This window comes from Cebus imitator, unplaced genomic scaffold (assembly GCF_001604975.1).
Source record: "Cebus imitator isolate Cc_AM_T3 unplaced genomic scaffold, Cebus_imitator-1.0 Scaffold189, whole genome shotgun sequence".
In the NCBI taxonomy this organism is placed as follows: Eukaryota; Metazoa; Chordata; class Mammalia; order Primates; family Cebidae; genus Cebus; species Cebus imitator.
The window spans coordinates 1532187-1552415 of record NW_016107504.1 but is presented as its reverse complement, the minus strand read 5'-3'; the positions used below and the strand labels follow the sequence as shown (position 1 = coordinate 1552415).

Sequence of the window (20229 nt, the reverse complement as noted above, 5' to 3'; positions counted from 1 at the left end):
TTCACTTTTGACCATGGATTTCTGCCAGTGGTCTATGGATCTGTGGGTCCTCTGAAATTGTACAGAAAATTCTGTGTATATATATTAAATGCATTGTTTTTCCTCTGGAAGAAGGTTCATGACTCTCATCTAATTTAGAAAGAGGTGAGTGATTAAATAAAAGCCTAAAAATTACTGCCATAAAGGATTTATGTGCAGAATAATTAAATGAAAGCAATAGAAACTGCACGAAGACTAAGAAGAGCACACACGTATCAATATAGCTAAAAGTTTCTCTGCCCTTATACTAACACCATGATAGAAAGTGCATGTGCTGAGTGAGCAGCAGGGAGCTATGGCAGTAGCTAGGGATAGTACTTGACTGTGCCTTAAAAGATCTGATAGGCTACAAAGACAGAGGCAAGGGTCCAGAAATCCACAGGGTAATTTACCACTGAGGCTCAATAACTAGTTAACTGGTAAAATCTTCAGGTGGCAGCTGTTACATACGCACCTGAACTTCAAGTGACTTTAAACTGGCCTTTTTTCACAAGAGCAGGCATTTCAAAAGAAGATAAGGAACTGACCTCTCAGCAATATTTTTTGCAGACTGTAGAAACCGTGCCTGGTCATTTTCTTTCAGGATATGCTCAGCTTGGTTGATGAGGACTGTTGACCGTTCAAGACACTGGCGGCAATTAGCAACCTGCTGTGCCAACTTTCTCAGTTTCATAACCTTTAAGGAATTAGTAAAAGAAAAGAAGTAAGATAAAACATTCATTGCTTAATTAAAAACAATAAAAAAATATGAAGGAGATATGCTGCAGTGATTCTAAAAATAAGGCTTATTAATATTCCGTGGTCCCTGTACTAACCACTCACCTTCTCACCCTACCCACTGTGTCTCTTGTGCCAGGCCCTCCTTCTCTTGTCTCCTAAGCTTGCATACTTAGGCTGCAACACAGTCATATGTTCTCGGTTATCTACCTCCTCTTTGTATTAATAACATTAATTTTTCTGGTTATAAAAGCAACGCATGCCCATTATGGAAAATTCAGAAAATAAAAAGAATAAATAAACACTACCACCTAGAGATTATCATTGTTTACATTTTTGTTTGTTTACATTTTGTTGTCAATATATTTTCACATACATGTTTACTAAAAAGTACCATCTTTTTCTTTATGAGTATCTACATTTCTACATATATATTTCTCTAAGCGTCTTTATGCATACCTGTGTGTTCACAAATCTGTATTCTTGAAAACTTTAGTTCCTGGATAAGCTGGAACCACCCAGCATGGCATAAAGTATTAGTGATCACTCTAGGCTCTCAAAACATCTCACATTATACACATAGCATGAACTTATAACCACTAACACCAACCAGCAGGCCAACAAGACTAAAACCATATAGCTGTATGGAGGCTCACACCTGACCCTTATGATCATGATTCTTCAGTTCCTAGACTAGAAAGCTGAATATCTTACAAGTCTTCGCTCTCTCTCCTTCATCTTTTATATTTAAAAGTTCAATGATTCCTATCATTTCCTTTCTAGCAATGCCTGTTTTCTTCTTTCCTCCCATTTGTGCTGCCACTACTCTGGTTTAGGTCTTTATCAACTCTTACAAAGCATCATTCCTTAAGTCTCATAACTTGCTACCCTAACTTTGGTATCATCCCATTCTGATCTACCCTGCATACCTCTGCTATATCAATCAGTCTTTCTCCCTTCATAAGAAACTAGAATGGCTGCCCAACACTTTTCAGATTAAGCCCAAAGCCCTCATCCTGTCATTCACGGTCCATAATCCTGGCCCACATTTCTACTATTACTTTTTTCTTTTGCATTGAGTTATAACAGGCAACAGTGTACAACTCAGTGAACTTTTGCATACACATACACCCACATAAACCAGGCCAAGATATAGAAAATTTGTAACACCCCAGAATGGCCATCATTTTCACTGGATTCAGAGCAGTAGGCCAAACATCACTTATTTGCCTCTCCCTTGATAATCTCATTTCTTCTTGCTTTCATGATCAAACCGGAATCATCTGGATCAAACTTTCATATTTGTAAAGTCAACTCCTCTTGGCTTCATTGAAGTGCTGTGCTTTACCTTTGTCTCTTTGATTTTGACAGCAATCATTTGCTTCCTCTGCTGGATGATCTCTACCAACTCATCACATTCTTCCATAAGTTTTGCCTCATGCATAGCAGTATTCACCTGCCAAGAAAGTTCAGAGTATTACACAGTGATTGCTGCCTTTGTCTACTGCTGGCTCTAAAAGGTTCGGACTGACAGCTAAGCATGCACAACTTCTTCCATACCTCCCTCATAAGATCCACTCCTAGAAGAAGGGTAGAGATGATGATATTAATGATGCAAGGGCATTGAAGCACCACAGATAGGAAGCTCTCCAGGCCTCTGGTAGATCATGATGGTTAATGGAAGGCTGGGCAGAAGGACAGATGAGATGGGGGCATGTTATTCCCACTGAACATTTCCCTTTACTCCAGTACCCTGTCCTCCTGCTGTTCTTTTGGAAAGAAGGTAAGGAGATTTATGTATGTCAAGAAAAGAGTATCCTCCTCACAGGCACAATATTAAGATAACATTACAACAATATATTGTGCTAACAAAAATGTTTTCAGTTTTCCTTGTTCCCTTCTAATTTTTCACATTAAATATATTATTAAATATATTCATGTGTATATATTTTTCACGTAGTTGTCATGTTTTAGTGGATATTTCTCACCTTGGACTGTCCAGTATCTGAATACCTTTCCTATTTTGGGATACTGGCTACATCAAAACATCTTTACTGCAAAGTCAGGGTTGGAAAAAAAAACAACCACTATTCTTCATTGTCTTTTGATGGTTTGGTTTCTCCTTCTCCTCATCTTTATTATTATCGACGCTAGATGGCTACAATGAGAGCAGGGGATTTGGGGGCTGCCCAAGTACAATGGGAAAATAGGGAGAAAGGAACTATCATCTTTTTAGTACTTAACTTACAAAGCACTTCATAGGTAAATTATTTCATGTAATTATCATAACAATTTTACAATATAGGAACCATTTTTATTCCCATTTTACAGATGGGGAAACTGAGATTTAGAATTTTAGTGACTTGCTCAAAAATCACACAACTAGTAAGCGGTAAAACCAGAATTCAAACCGAGTTCTGTCAAGTGAAACCCCTGGGCTGGCTGGGTGGGCGGGCGAGGTTCAGTTCCATTTCAGCAGCACACAGAGCAGTCACACAGGGAAGCACAAGCATTCCAAGAGAATATTCAAGGATCACTCGAGCAGAGCTCTAGAAGGCTGAGGAATAGACAATGGGTTACTTGAGAGCATCAAAACTCAAGGGGCTAGATGTGCTTCATTAGCAAAGTAGGGCTGCATTTCCCATTGCTATCCCTCTTCAGATGGTTCCTCCATATGCTACAACCTGAGCAAAATAACTGTCACTGGACCAAATTGCCTTCTCTCTCATCCTTGAAGCTCCCTGATGGCTAATTTTCTGTTTCCTACTTAGCTGAAATAAAATATGTTTGTTGGTGAGTGACAATCTTATGTTGCTTTTTTCCATTTTCTAAGGCGGTGCCACAATGGGGGCTTCTACTTATTCTGAATGGCACTCTAGCCATTCTACTTATTTTTTCTCAGACACTTTACCCTTTCCCTAAATTGGACCTATCTTTCCAAGGAAGATATCCTATCAGCTCACAGAACTCCTTTATCTGAGCCTAAGAGATTCATTTAATTTTCCCTGGGTCCTTGCTTACAGTATCTAGAAATTTAGGCACTTTTCATTTATAATTTCTTTTTTAGGTGGCTACTGGTGCAGTACACAATGATGTAGTACCTTGTTTCTTATAATGCAATCCTTGGACTAGCCTTTACATAACACTTACTATATGCTGGGCATTGCTCTAATTATTTTAAATACATTGGCTCTCTAAATCCTCAAAATAGTCCTGAAGTAGGTACCTTCTTTTTGCATTTGACGGATGAGGAAAACTAAGCACAGAGAGATTAAGTGACTTACTTAAGGTTACACAGTAAGTAGCAGAGATGAGATTTGGGCTCAGAGAGTTCAACACTAGAAATGACACCTTTAACCTTACACATATGCTGCTCTCCAGTTGAGTGTAACAACACCCTTTTCTTCAATTTCTAAGAATCATAATCTCTTTCAAATCATCCATCTTTATTCTGTGATCCCTTTCTCATTAGTCATTTCAGACTCCTTGTTGTTCCCCTAGAATGCCATGCACTTTCATGTCCTGTGCCTTTGCCTGAGACTATTATTTTACTTGGAAAGTCATTTCCCTGTCTGTTTATTGAACACATTTCTTCTTATCTTTTAAGGTCCTTCTCAAAGATCATCACTTCTGTAATTTTTCTCGCTTGCTTGGACACATGCAATTGATCCCCTATTTATATTCTCAAAGTACTCTATATATAGTTCAATCATACCATTTCCTATATTTTATCATATTAGTCTGTCTTCCTCACTCTATCATGAGTTCTGGAGGGCAAGAATTGTGTCTTATGTGATTATACCTATCTCCAGTATCATGACTGGCACATAGTGGATGTTTTGTAATTATTTGTTGGATTGAATTAAATGTGAAAAAGGTATATTTTACTGTTTATTAGACATGTCCACTTTGTTACTCAAGTTACCCTAAAGTCAGTACATCTAAAAACAAACTTATCGTCTTCTGTCCAGATCTGGCGTCCACCTCTGATTTCCTATTTTTGGGTCAATGCGACTATCATTATGGCAGTTAGGTTCAGTAAACTCTGACTGCTACTTCTCCTTTGTCCCCCACATAAATTCATAGCAGTCCCAAAGTCCTTCTCTCCTTTCCTTTTTAATCTTGCTAAATTTCCTCGGTGGCTGGTCCAAATGCAGTAGTGTTTACAACTAATTGATCACAAACAGTTACAGGTTTCTTTGTTCCTTCTCCACTCACACTGCTTCACTTGATTACCCTTAAACAAAGTTCTTTGGTAATATAGTGAAAATCTGAACCAATGAACCAATAGGTTGAAGCCCTTACCACCTATTGTGATAGGACTCTTGCTGCAAAAACCTCCTTAACTAATCTCCCTACCTCCAAAATATTTCCTTTGCCACCCATCCTCATAATCCTTCCTCTACTCTGAACTCAGGAAAAATCATCTGTCTTGATTACCAAACATATATCAAGCATCTTTTCTATGCAAGGTATTATCCTAAGGCCCTGCCCTAAAAAAATTTGCAGTCTGGATGGGGAATAAATATACAGATGAAAGAAACCAGTCAAGGTAGCATAAGTTAAATACTGAATGGGTGATGTAGACTCTAATCTACAGAAATTAAAAGGAAAGATTACTTTTGGTGGGTAATTGGAGGAAAGATGCATGGATGAAATGGAACTTGAATTAAACCTTAAAGATAGAATAACACTCAGATTTAAAAGGTGTGAAGGAGAGAAATTTCCAGCCAAGCAAACGAGACTGAACTTTATTTTTAGGCAATATGGTATCTTTAAAAGCATTTTTGAGGAGAGGAGAGGTAAGGTGGGGTGAGAAGTGGCACAGTGAACTTATTTAAGAAGATGAACAGGGATTGATTTGATGGAGGGTAGTAGCAAACCTGAGGATGATTTAGGAGGCTATTGTAATGTGGACAGGGCCTAGCCAAGGAGAATACCAAAAATAGAAAGGAAATATCAAATATGAGAAGCACTCCTTTGCTTACATATCTTCAATTAGACAGCAAGTTCCTTGAGGAAGGATTTTAAATTACTTTGTCTCTCCCATTATAACTGGTACAAAGCCTTACAACAAACATTTACTGACTGATTTAGTACAGTAATAAAATCAAAATAAGAATGCCAAACATTAGAAAATATGTTCCCGTAAGTATATTTTGTAGAGAAATTGTAATGTGAAGTGAGGGAGCTAGGGTGGGAATGTTTCTTGGACAGTCTCATCAGGGGAGGTAAAACCAGGCACAATTAGTAGAGTGAAAAGTTGGCTGAAGAGGGAAAATTCCAAATTAAAAGTAAAGCAAATGACATTCAAATCTATTCATGTCAGGAAGCAGCCCAGAAGAGCACAGTCCTTAAGTGTTTTCTGAAAGAAAATACTTCAGGGAAAACTGGTCTTACTGATGTGACTAAAACAACTCAAATTGCTTGGAAGGCATTTGAAAGCCCCTGGTATTTTCTTTGTTTGAAAACATAATACATTGAGGTATTTCACTTGCTTATTAACGCTTAATTGAAAATAACTGAGTTAATTTGATAAGCATACTTGTCTGGTTGATTGGTTTGTGGAAGACCCTAGCTCTTTATTTGACATTTGCTCTTTGTGTTAGGTAGTGGGTTTGCCTAAATGGCTTTGTGTTTGTGAAAAAAATCTATCCTCCTTGAAAATCCCATTAGGTCAATCTTGGCAACCTACTTGTATAAATCCACCCACCCCAAAAAGACTTTTGGGAGGCAGTTTGTGATGTTTATGACTAAGAATCTCAGCCTCAATCTTCCAAGTCTTAAGCACTAGGCAACACGGGCTCCCTAGTAAGTTTCCAGGTCCTCCTCTCTGCTCTTTGCTCTTTTACTTTCTTCCCAAAGGCAGCAAAAATTTGACTTGCGTATTTCTTTCCAATTGCCCATCCTGCCCTATTACCTCCCAGCCCAAAGATAGACTGTAGAATAAAGCCTAGTCTTCCCCAATTTCCACCTATCCTTAACACAAACACATAAGGCCCCTTTTGGAAGGATTTGGCCACTGTTCAATAGGAGAAAATAAATAGGTGAGAGTTCGCAAAAGACGTAAGTTGCAAAGATTTAAGAAACTGCAAGAAGTTATTTTGGCAGTTGTTTCTCTTCTGTATTGAAATGTAAATGTGCTAGACCTTTTTACCCTTATTTTCTTTCAGAGAGCTTATTTGATAGTTAGGATTTTTTTTTTTTTTGGTGGGGGAGGAGGTGGCAGGAGAGATCTCCCATGGCTCGTTCTATAGGTATTTTATTCCTGAGTTTAGAGTTCATCAGCCTTCTCTCCAACCCACTCCCACAATAACTTTTCCCTCAGCTTAGTCACATCCATCAGCCCTGCAGAGCATTGCACCAGAGTTCAGAAGGCACTGAGATTTCCTGTTCAGATGGAACAAGACATATTAAATAGTAGACAATCCCATATACCCAGACTCAAGGAAATGCAATAATATTAATTATTATTATTATTATATGGCAAGGAATTCCTCACTAGCTTCTCTATCTCAGTGCTCTCCACTCTACACAGCAAATGCCAACCTAGTTTATTCCCTGAAATCATCTTCCCAAATAGATTTCCCTTCTGCCAGAATATTGTGAAATTCTGGCATTAAAGATCATTTGGGGAACTTTTTATTTCAACAAACATTTATTGAGTGTCTCCCACATACCGCATTATATCCCACATTTATCCAGCATAGTGCTGGGTTCCATGAGTGGGATATAAAGATGAAAAAGACTTGGCTTCTGCCCTCAAGGCATTTACAGTCTAGTAGAGAGTATGAATGTGAATGCAACTAATTACAATTTAAGGACCAGCAAAACAAGTAATATAATAGAATGCAATTAAAGGTGATGAGATCATTGGAAAAGAGAAAATTTGGAAAAGGACAATCAGAGGATTAGATAAAATTTCATGTAGCTGAGCTGGTCTTCAAGGATGAGCAATACTTGGGGAGGTAGAAATGGATCTTAAGTGGAGACAAGTTTAGGCAGAGAGAATGATATGAATAGCACGAACAAATGCATAGGCAGGAAAATAGAAAACGTGTTTGGTTAAAGCAGATCAGTCTGACAGATGCAATGGAGGGAAATAAGGCTAGAAACAGGGGTTGGAGATATATTATGGAGAGCTGTGCTGTCATTTTGAGTCTCTGAATGTGCTTGGATAAAATGTCAGGATCTCAGCACTATAGTAACACCTTAAGGATTGTTAATTGACATCTTTGTTGAGAACAAGGTGAAGAGAGAAGGCAGACACAGTACATGAAGAACTGGAAGGGGGGCACAACAAACTTCCCCTTCCCATTATTGCCCAGGACCACTCAGGTGATCATTATCCCACCTTCTCAGACTCAGTAACAGAAAAAAGAGGCTGACATGGGCTTTATTTAATAAACAGTCACTTTCTGTGCAAAGGAGATGAGAAGGAAAAGTGAGAGGTAAATTGTACATTTGATGAATTCTCAAGAAATTGTTATGAACAGCTTTGTCACCTTACTGAGCTGCAAAGAATTCATTACTTTCTTAAAATAATACATTCAAGAAAACACAATGTTCATGAAACAGACATAGCATTTGCTGTGTCAGCATCAAAGCTAAGATGTTAACCCAGATCACACTTTAAGGATCTGTCTCTCTCTCTCTCCACCCCCCCCCATACACACGCGCGCGCGCACGCACACACACACACACACACACACACACACACATATACACACATATATTCTGTGTTTAGTTTATCCTAAGTCTAACTAATAAAAATAATGGATACAGAGAGTGAGGACAATCTGCTCCATATACATGTCTTAGGAATGGCATTATGTGGCAATTCTGTGTTGATTTTGGAGTCCTTTCTCCTCAGGGATCAGACAACCAAACCTTTAAAACCTGAGGCTTAGTTACTGTCTTCCCCATATTCTCTTTTATGCAAGGTAACTGTTTATTTTTTATTTTTTTGTGATGGAGTCATCCAGGCTAAAGTGCAGTGGCACGATCTCGGCTCACTGCAACCTCCACCTCCCAGGTTCAAGCAATTCTCCTGCCTCAGCACCCCCAACCCCAACCCAGTAGCTGAGACCGTAAACAGGCACCACCACTCCCAGCTAATTTTTGTATTTTTAGTAGAAACAAGTTTGGCCAGCCTGGTCTCAAACACCTGACCTCAGGTGGTCCGCCGCCTACAGGCATGAGCCACCACACCCGGCCAAGGTAACTGTTTAGAACATGGAAGAAAAACATGTTCTAACTGTCTAGAACATGGAAGAAACAGATAGGTTTTGCATGTGGTATTTTATGTACATAGCTATAAATTTTGTGTAAAATGAGGCAGAAACCGCCTTTCTATCTCATTGGAACCATGTAATTAGATGTGAAAAAGACTGAAGAAATACATCCTACTCCATCACTTAAGAGACTTAACATGGGGCCTAGAGAGGGGAGAGACTCATCTAACATCATATTGCTACTAACTGACAAGGCAAGGCTTGAGCCAGATTTTCTGAGTCCTACCCAGTGTTCTTTGCAATCTAATGCTTGTTTTGTGAAGCATGGCACTAGCTTATAAATCCTTCTGAAGAAATAAAACTCTCTAGCTCTCATCCTTGTATATTTACCCTAGAAATATGAACATTTATGTCCACACAAAAACCTTACATGAATGGTCATAATAGTTTTGTTTCTATTAGCAAAAAACTGAAAAGAACTGAAATGCTCTTCACTGTGGGCACATATAAACAAATTGCAAAACATCCACATAGTAGAATACTATTTAGCAATAAAAAATCAAAAACTATTGATATACACAACAAATTGAATGGTTCTCAGGGGCATTATGATGAGTGACATAAGCAAATCACAGCATTTTACATATTATATGATTACATTTACATGGCGTTCTAGAAAAGAGAAAATTATAGTAATGATGAACATATCAGTGGTTGCTGGGGGACAGATGTGCCTATAAAGAAGCAGCACAAATGAGTTTCGGGGGATGATAAAACAATACTGTCCTAATTTCAGTGGCGATTACAACAATCTATTAATGTAATAAGATTAATAAAACTATCCATCCCCTAAAAAAACAAATTTGAGTGCATGCAAAACCTGGCGAAAATCAAATAAGTTTGCTTGATAGAATTATTGTACCAACGACAGTTTCCTAGTTCTGATAATTATGTGATTATGTAAGATGTTAACATTGGGGAAGGTTAGTTAAATAATATATGGGAACTCTGTGTCTCACTTTAGCATCTTTTATGTAAGATTAAACTTATTTGAAAAAAGAAAGAAAACTCTAAAAGTCCCATAATGTTTTAGGCAGGCCTGGTCAACCAACGTTTCTGTCGTTTTCTGAAGTTCTAATACATCTTCAGGCCTTTGCTCAAATGGCATCATCTCCCTCTCCCTCTCTCTCTCTCTCTCTCTCCCTCTCTCTCTCTCTCTCTCTCTCCCTCTCTCTCTCTCTCTCACACACACACACACTCACCCCACTGTGTAACCTAGTTTATTTTTATCCGTAACACTTAAGTCCCTAATACAAATGTTTGTTCACTGTGTGTCTCCTCCCGTTAGAATGTAAGCTCCTTACATTTAAGCACTTTGTTTTTTTCACTGCTATATCCCTAACACCTAGAATGGTGCTTGTCACACAGTAGATGCTCAGTAAATATTTGTTGAATGAATAAATGTGTGTAGGCTCTGAAATAAAGGTATTATAAAGAATTGTATAGTATACCATGTTACATTGCTTTATTACATGAGACAAATTTCTCTTTCATTTTCTTTTTGTACACTCAAAATAGTTTTATTTGTTGCGTCATTTAAATATTATTTTCTGAATTATGAAACATTTGGAGAGAAGTTTGAATAAAAACATCTCTAGGAGACCTAGGAGATCCTAGGAGACCACATATTCTGAAATATTTCCTTTCCCTGCGTTAAAAGAAAGAAAAAGTTGCCTTTCCTAGGTGCTTTACTCACATGGGCTTTACTGATCCTTCTGATGCATAAAAGAGTGTACTTACAACATCTGGCCACCAGGGGGCACTGTTTATCCAAATATCCTTTCTCAGTGCCTATTAGTGTACCAGGCCATGTGCTGGGTATAAAAAGAGAATAAGGCACCGTACTGGACCTGAGAGCTTAGTCTGGTGGGGAGACAAATAGGTATATAGAAGTGCTATGATGAAAGTATGCACAGGTTACTCTGAGGACACAGAGGAGGAACACCTGAACCAGAGGTGGGAGTCTGGGAGAAAGGCTTAAAGCATGGGTGATGGCTTCCTGAAGAAGGTGAAGCCTGAGCCGAGCAGTACTCCCACAGACGGAAAACTGAAGTTCTGTGAGGACAGGTGCCATCTCCATCATTATGTTCCCAGTTTCTGGCCCAAGGCAAAAATACACTTAAATATTTGTGGAATGAACAGCATACAAAGTACAGATAGCAAAAGGGCATCACTAGATGTGCTAGTATTTTAAATATATTATTTTCAACTTTCAGAACAACTCTTCAAAGTACACACTATCATCCTATTTTTTAGATGAATAAAATGAAGTTCAGTAATAAAACAGATCCAGACAGACTCAACTCTATCACTTCTCTTTCTACTTGCTGTCTCCAAGTGAGCATACTACTATCAATAAGTCAACTCATATTCTGCTTAAAGGGATTTGGAACAGTGCTTCACAATATTGACATTCCTCCAAAAACAAGATAAAATATATCTACTCAATTGTTCTTTTTAAAAAGTTTTAAATTGATTTATTTTCACTTTAAAAATAGAATCAATTAAAAAGTTAAAATATTGATATATTCTCAAATTAAATACCCAATTTCTTTAAATAATAATGAGACATATGTATGCCTTTTCAAGACAGGTTAAAGGATCAAATAGCAGATTGTTAACTTGAGACATTAAGGAAACAAAAACATTCTAGCAATATTTCAGCTAATATACCAAATTCATAGCTTCATATTCTAGCAGTAAAAAGAGACACCGACAAGGATCATGTTTTTTACATAACATGAGAAGATCTGTGTAATATTATATTACAAGATAAAAAGGATATTAACTGTTTTACTGTTCTATAATGTTTACGGGAGATGTTTCAATGATAGCACTACTTTTCAGAAATCCATAAGAACATCAAAGATTATAGACAGACCAAAGATTATGGATTACCATGAAAGATTCGCCCAATTCTTGAAGCAGTCAACACTCATTTATATGGATACCATACAGGTTATTTCATACTACCATTGAAAAAATTTTACTGTTATTATGCGCTAGGCATTCTAGTAAGCACTTAGCAATACACAAGATAGATAAGCCCTCTGTCATAATCTTGTGAATCTTATAATGAACAGGGAAGCAAATACTGAGCAGTTACTTGTTTGAAGAGTGCTACAAAAGAGGTTTATCACATAATAAGAATAATCTTTGGGTGCTTATAAGATGGAGACTTAACCAACAGTTGTCAAATGGGGACTTTAGATGGTCAAGGGAAGCTTCCTAAGGATGTGATACTTTTAAGAAATGAGTCAGCTAGAGAAAGGGGAGAGTCACAGCAGAGAAGACCAAGACAGCAAAAAGGGCTGGGAGACCATGCTAGAGAGATAGGTAGGGTCCAGATCATAATGGGTCTTAAAGGCAGTGGGGAACCATTAAAGGGTTTGTGGTAGGGAATGACATGACAGATTTTGCATTTTACAAAGTTCATTCCTACAGCAATGTGGAAAATGGATAGGAGTGGAACAGGATGGGGCAGAGAGACCAGTTAGAACCTGCAGTTTCCAAAATGATTGTGGCATGGCCACGGCTGATACCTTTAGGAAGCCTCTAATCCAACCAAGAAAACAACCTGTAACCAAGACATTCCTTCATGGAAGAGCAGGCAATCTAATAGAGGTCTGCACAGGCTGCTCTGCCCAAGTTCATGTGACTAGTGGGTGATAGAGCCAGCACCAGAAACCAGGTTTCCTGATTCCTAGTCCAGGGCTTTTTCCAAAGTTGTCCTTTTCACTGCCTTCACCACCATGGAATTATGGAAGGGGAGGAGAACAAGGCAAGTCAGCGAAGGTTTCTGCCTTCTTAGGCCTCAGATTAGATTGTGGGGAGCTTTTAGCCATTCTCTGTACTCAAGTCTGACATAAGCACTCCTCCCAAGACATTTGTTTCTGAGAGATAGATTCACCATCCTGATACTCCCTATACACATACAGAGCAAGGAATCTCTACTGGGAGGTCCAGGGAAATTTAAACTCTTATGGCTAAGGTCGAAAAGGGCATTGTTCGGAAAAAGAAGTAATTCTTTTTGAGACAGGGAACTTTGGATGACCAAAGGGAAAAAGTCTGATTCCAGGCAGACAGAAAACAATCTGCTTCCAGGCCACTAAAGAGGCAAGGGCCCAAGTAGAAGAGTGAAAACAGCTGAAGAAGAGCCTATATTGCTTCCAAGCTAAGGGAGTAGGGAAATAAGACAGAGAAGTACCAGGAAACAACCTCAAGGACAAGAACCAGAGGAATTTTGTATGCAAGCATCAGAGGGAAGGGAATCCTCAGAATAATACCCAACGCTGAAATCTGTGACTGGGCAACAAAGAGGTTTTGAGAACATATTTCCAGGGGTCTTAACTACCTCATGAGCCAAGAAATAAATGAAGGGGTTTCTATGTGGAAAAACCCAAGGGAGTCGGAGGTTCTGAATAGGATGGGTCGGGCGCAGTAGCTCACGCCTATAATCCCAGCACTTTAGGAGGCCAAGGTGGACAGATCACATGAGGTCAGGAGTTTTAGACCAGCCTGGCCAATGTTGTGAAACCCCATCTCTACTAAAAATACAAAAATTAGCCAGGTGTGGTGGCTCATGCCCGTAATCTCAGCTACTGAGGAGTCTGAGGCAGGAGAATCACTTGAACCTGAGAGGCGGAGGTTGCAGTGAGTCAAGATCGTGCCACTGCATTCCAGCCTGGGTGACAAAGTGAGACAAGAAAGAAAAGAAAGAAAAAGAAAGAAAGAGAGAGAGAGAAAGAAAAAAAGAAAGAGAGAAAGAAAGAAAAAAAGAAAGAAAGAAAGAAAGAAGAGAGAAAAAGGAAGGAAGGAAGGAAGGAAGAAAAGAGAAAGAAAGAGAAAGGAATAAATTAATTATAAAACAAACAGGAAGGAATCTCAACCTGCTGGGAAATTCCAAAAATCTGACCATCTTAATACATTGTTAGTGCTAATAAAATAAATAATCAATTACATTGTATAGTTATTATACCTGTATAGTTGTTATGGCTTGGCCTGTAAAGTGCTTTCAGATTTATTTGATCTCTATATTTGATCTTCACAACAATCTTTTTAGATAAGGTACACACTACTATCTGCATTTTATGGATGAGGAAACTGAGTTCTAGAGGGGTAAAGTAAATTATCAAAGTCATATAAGCCAACAAGTGACAGAGTTACAACCCAAACTTTGCATCCTAACTCCAGGGCCAAGGCATGGCTTCTGCCATGTTCCATTCTAATCTACCCTGTTTTTTTGTTCTCTTCGTAGCTAAAGCTTTTTTATTTTTGAGGAAAACCACCTTCCACTTTTTTTGAAGATTTTCCTGTGCTAAGTTCCCATTTCTACTCAGGCAACAGAGTAGAGTGGAAAATACTCTGGATTTTAAGCCAAGCTGGCCTGAATCTGAATTCCTGCTTTGACACTTACAAGCCAAATGACTTCAGAGAAGTCACTTAACATCTCTGAGCTATCTTTCTGACTGGTAAAATAGAAACAGCGTTACCTACCTCACAAGCAGGTGTGAGAATCAAATGAGATACCAGAGACAAAGGTCTTAGCTCGCTACCTGGAACATGGTAGGAATTAAATAAATGCTGATTTCCATTCCCACTCCTCTCCAATTTCAAGCTTCTATCCTGGTCTGGTACTTCTTTCCCAAAAAGCTGAAATTCAGGTTTTGATTTATGTCTCTACTTACTCATCTTACTATGAGATGGCTGGCATTTCAATTCTTCAGAGTTTATCATTTACAACTGATACTTGCACGATATTTTCTTGGCTATTTGTGGTAGATTTCGAACTTACAGCTTGTGTATATGTATGTACATAAAATGTTTCTAAATAATTTAAAGACTTAAGTTTTACTCAGAAGTGACTTCATTCTGCAAAATCTGGATAGATCATTCTTCTTAATATCATCTGGAATCTAAAAGTCTAGGTTGTCCTTATTTAGATAGTGAGCTAACTTATTCAGTTACTTTGTTCTGAATATATTGTAGCAATTCAGGTCTATGATCTCTTACTGAGTTCAGATCTCACATCCTCAGCACCAGATTCCAAATATATTTTCTAATAAAGAATCTCCTTAGCAGCCACTTTCCCATAGACTGTCTTTAGACAGTAATATGGTTGAGCTCTTACACCTGGATCTTTCCCTTTCTCACATTCTCCTCACTGAGGAGCTTCAAACAATGTAACGCAAAGGAAGATAAATTGGGCATGGAAGAAAACTAGGCTAGTCCTAAGAATGGGGATATAGGACTTTGATAAAAATGGATTTGGTATAAAAATAAGCTATGCCGTAGATTGACTGAAAAGAGAACAGGGAAAACTTTAAAATTATTGCTTTATGCATTTTGGCCTTTTAAAAAACTGGATGCAGTGAAACTATGTTACTACTGCAATTTTAGACATTTTTGTTATGAAATTGAGCATATTTAAAACTAGAGAATATGATGAAACCCCATGTGTCCATCCCCCTTCAAAAGCCATCAACATTGTTCTATATTTATCTGATCTACTCCCTCCTTTTTCTGCTGAGGCATTTTAAAGCAAATCCAAGACATTATGTTATTTCACTCCTAATACTTTGGTTTGCATCTCAAAAACAAAACAATATCTTATTGCAGAATCAAAATGAATAAAATAATGCCTTAATATCATTCATCTAATGCTTGTTTTGTATTTAAATTGTCCTGATTATATGAAAAGGTATAGTTTTACAGTTGATTTGTTTGAATCAGGTACTTTATGAAGAGGAATTTAATACTGATTTTTCAAAGGCCATGTATATTTCTTTTTTTTTTTCACTCTTAGATTTATGTTTCACTTTTTTTTTAAATTATACTTTGAGTTCTGGGGTACATGTGCAGATCTTGCAGTGTTGTTGCGTAGGTACATGCCATGGTGGTTTGCTGCCTCCATCCCCCGTCACCTACATCAGGCATTTCTCCCAATGTTATCCCTCCCCAACCTCCCACCCCCTGCTGTCCCTCCCCTAGCCCCCTACCCCACCAACAGACCCCAGTGTGTGATGTTCCACTCCCTGTGCCCATGTGTTCTCATTGTTCAACACCCGCTTATGAGTGAGAACATGTGGTGTTTGAAGACCATGTTTTCAAACCATATTTCTAATGAATAATTAATGAGTGCTGTTTCCTATCCAAGAAATAGAAGACCCCATTGGTGCTATACACCCCATCCATGCTTAAAATTCTACTTTCAGGAATGTATGCCCTTTATGAAAAGAAAGATACCTGTACAGTGATTACTGTTCATTCATACAGCATTGTAAATTTCAGTATCTCAGAAAACAAGTTTCAAAGGAGATACCAGAGAGAAGAAAAGGTCATCACTGGGCAGAACAAAGAGAGTGAGAAATCTAGAGGATGGAGGGATAGCAGAAACTGTGGAGAGAATTACTTAAATCGAACATGGGGACATTTAACTGCTAAATCAAAACTGCTTATGATTTCTGTAACCTCTTTCTGTATTGAAGTAACCCACATTCCAAAAGTTCAACAGTCTTATTTGTAACAGGATACTATGCCCACTGGATGATATCCATCAATTTTGTCAGCCCTAACACTAACCCAGTGGGAGCTCCTGCTCTCAAGTACTGCCCAGCATCCAACAATCTTTCTCCGAGAGTTGACCAAAAAGGCTAAGTGTAGGTGACTGAATTCAGTAGCACTCTTAACAGCATGGTAAAGAAAATCTGTCCCCTTGTACATTTCTGGTTGGGAGTATAAATTGCCTTGGCAAATAGAGACTGTTGACAATATGTGTCAATACATTGAAAAATGTGGCTTTAAACTGTCAATTTCACTTCTAGGAAACAAATATCCTTAGATAGAAAAAAGACACAATTTTGAAATCGCCTTTGCAAAACTTGTAACAGTGAGAAAACGATGGGAGTGATGGAGATCTGATCTGGCCAACCCCCATCTTGCCTCTGGCCCTCAAGCTGCCCTTAACTATTCCTGGGCTTAGGCCAGGCTAACTTTAGGAGACATTTAGTTTACAGTTTAAATGATAATAGGTGCTCCTGCACCTGCTCACCTGCACTCCTCTTCCTGTGATGGGTGGAAGGCAGTGGAACCAAGCAAGTGGACTCCATCCCTTCTAGCACTGAAGTAGCTGGCTAGTTCTAGCAGCCTTCTCCAAAACTCTACCTTTGTGAAGCTAATGAGAGACCACCATGCTTGGAGGATAGAGGAGCCTGAATTCTGCTAAGGTGTAGACATAAATGATTACCTGCCATTATTCCAGAGTTCACAAGATATGCAATTTCCCCAATTACTCCTGCAGATAACATCACTATTGTAGAACCTAAGATTGGCCTTTTGAGATATCTCTTCAGGTTTTTTGTAGATCTGACCATGGATGGTTCCACCTGTACCTGCCAACCACTCATATGCTCCCACCCAGAAGTGACTCAGCATGCAAGAAGACCACTTCCCAATGGCAATGACTAGCCACTCCCACCCCTTCCTTCAAACTACCTTTGGAAAACCCTAAGCTGGCCACAGTGGCTCACTCTAGTAATCTCAGCACTTTGGGAGGCTGAGGTGAGTAGATTACTTGAGTCTAGGAATTTGAGACCAGCCTTGGCAATATGGTGAAATCCTATCTCTACAAAAAATATAAAAATTAGCCAGACATGGCAACATGTGTTTGTAGTCCCAGCTACTCAGGAGTCTCAGGTGGGAGGCTGACCTGAGCCAGGGAGGTCAAGGTTGCAGTGAGTTGAGATCATGTCACTGCACTCCAACCTGGATGAAAGAGCCAGAACCTGTCTCAAAGAAAGAAATAAATAAATAAAAATAAATAAAAACCCTAGTCTCCAAATTCTGAGAGGCATGGCCTGCCTCATGTCAGTTAAATTCTCTCTATTGCCAATTCCTCTGCCTTGATAAGTCATATCTATCTGGGCAGCAGACAAGAGGAAACCACTGGACGGTTACAGTTTTAGTGTGAAACTAACAAAACAAGTCAAAACAAAAATAAGCAAGGCTATAGAAAAAAAACTATCAATATATCAATATAATAGTTACATGTAAACGTTGCATCCTACAGAATAATACTTTCTTCCCTTTTATTCATAGAACATTTAAAATTGATCATAAACAAAAAGTTTATAGTTTACCATCTCTGATCATTATCTTGTAAAATAAGAATAAAATAACATAAAGATGAACTCCCAAATCCTTAACCAGTTGAAAATTAAGAAACATATTGCTAATGACAGGAGGCAGGGAAATTTTGGGCAGAAGAGAGTCGATCCCCAGCAAGCATCCCACCCTGAAGCCTGGAACTGGAACCCAAAGTGAGAACATCCATTCCTATTTTCCTGCTTGAATGCTGCCTTTTCCAAAACCACCCATGGCCCACCCCGCCTCCCATCCTGTGCGCATAAAAAACCCAGGATCCGCCAGCAGAGAGAAGAGAAAAGGAGAAGCAGCTGGACATCTGAGACTATGGTTGGATGTTGGAGAGAACCAGCTTGACTTCAGAAGGACGGCTTGACAGCATTGCTTCAGAGAGGAGTCTGGCCGGGGATGGCTGGACTTCCGGGGGAAGACGATCTTCCTGCTTGCTGTCTTCTTTTCAGCTCCTCTTCTCGCTGAGAGCCACTTTCACTGGCAATAAAATCCCCCACATTTACCATCACCAATTTGTTCATGTGACCTCATTTCTCCTGGACGCTAGACAAGAACTTGGGTGCAGGTGCAAAAGGCTGTCACGCTGACCCTCCACCGACCTGTTAACACTTAAGCAATCCGTGGATGGCGAAGCTAAAAGAGCGCTGACTGTCACACTCTTTCTGGGGCTTCAGGGATCATGGCACCTCCGTAGACGCTGCTGCAGAGCCTCACGAAGTTTTGCTCCTGTCAGTGCCCAAAAGCATTAACCCCGGCTCCTGCACCTGCTCACCTGCACTCCTCTTCCTGTGATGGGTGGAAGGCAGTGGGACCAAGCAAGTGGACTCCATCCCTGCTAGCACTGAAGTAGCTGGCTAGTTCTAGCAGCCTTGCACTGGAATTCCTGCCTGCAAAGGGGTCAGGGAAATTTCCTGCTTGATTTTAGGGTCTTGTCTGGGATACGCCAGGATGAGTAGATGCAAAAATGCAGATCTGTGTCTTGTCCTCAGACTTTCCTCCGAGCTATGCCACTTGCAGGGGACAGGATGCAACCCTGCCATCTCTCTCTTTTGGATAAAAGGCTCTGTTTCCCTTCACGGAGGTCTAGCCATGGTGTGGGACCAGAATAAAGTCCTGGGGCACTGAAGGCAATGCCACTCCGCAGTGTTGCTGGAAGACCCCTGAACTGGACCCTGTCCCTGGTCCACCAAGACGCTCAGGTTTTTCTGTGGTATCTTTCCTTTCTTCTTTCACGGTTTGAAATGGCTCCTATTGCTTCTTTTATAATGTTAAGAGTATTGCTGCAAACTGCAGAAATGTTATTAAGTAGAATGAACATTTGGCCCATGCAATTCAGAACAATGTGATTTCCATTTGTTCTTAGAGGTGCCATCCCCACTCCCACCCCAACAGCTGCAGATACGCATGGCACACAGCAGGTTCCCTACCCACCCACTCCCCTCCTGGCTGGGGCACTTGGGCATATCCAAAGCACGTGCCACATCCAACAGCCATGGGAGGCAGGAGAAAACCACAGCTGCTGCCAGGGCCCCAGGGCAGTCTTGGGAACTAGGGACCCCACACGGCCAGCCGGCCAGCATTTCCCACTCACCATCCCCTCCCACAGAGCCTTTCCTCCTCTGGCTGAGGAATTCAGTTCAGTCCAAACTGGGGAAGGAATACAGTGATTAGAGGAACCTATTTGCATAGAGCAAGGGGTTCTTCTACCTCTCTTCAGCTGCTTTTCTCTTTCTTTTTCTACGTAAGAGGGTTCTTTTACTACCTCAGCCCTCTAGTTATGATAGGGTAGCAACGGAGGAGTGGCCCCACTGGCTGATTACTGCAAGTTTGGCAGGGCCCATCATGGACTTAATCTAAATGAATCCATGTACCCCTGATACACCTTTTTGCCCCAAATTCAATTTTAAACTTTGGGTTAAAGCCCTAGAAAGGAAAACCAGATCTGAGGAATCCTAAGTGAGGCAACAGGCACAGTATAAATGGGTAGGACCAATTCTTGCTGATTAAGCTTCTGTTTCATGGGAGG

The 20229-nt window shown here is 39.6% G+C and overlaps 1 protein-coding gene across 5 annotated transcripts in view; it reads right to left on the bottom strand.

Annotated features, from left to right (window-relative positions):
* Nucleotides 1–20229, bottom strand: part of MID2 (midline 2) — a 94685-nt gene that overhangs the window by 24537 nt on the left and 49919 nt on the right. For all 5 annotated transcript variants that reach the window (XM_017546462.2, XM_037744947.1, XM_017546459.1 and 2 more), the window contains 2 exons: nucleotides 2105–2212; nucleotides 567–715 (listed from right to left, as the gene is read on the bottom strand). In XM_017546462.2, the coding sequence (XP_017401951.1) occupies nucleotides 567–715; nucleotides 2105–2212 (257 nt within the window). The remainder of the gene's footprint in view (nucleotides 1–566; nucleotides 716–2104; nucleotides 2213–20229) is intronic.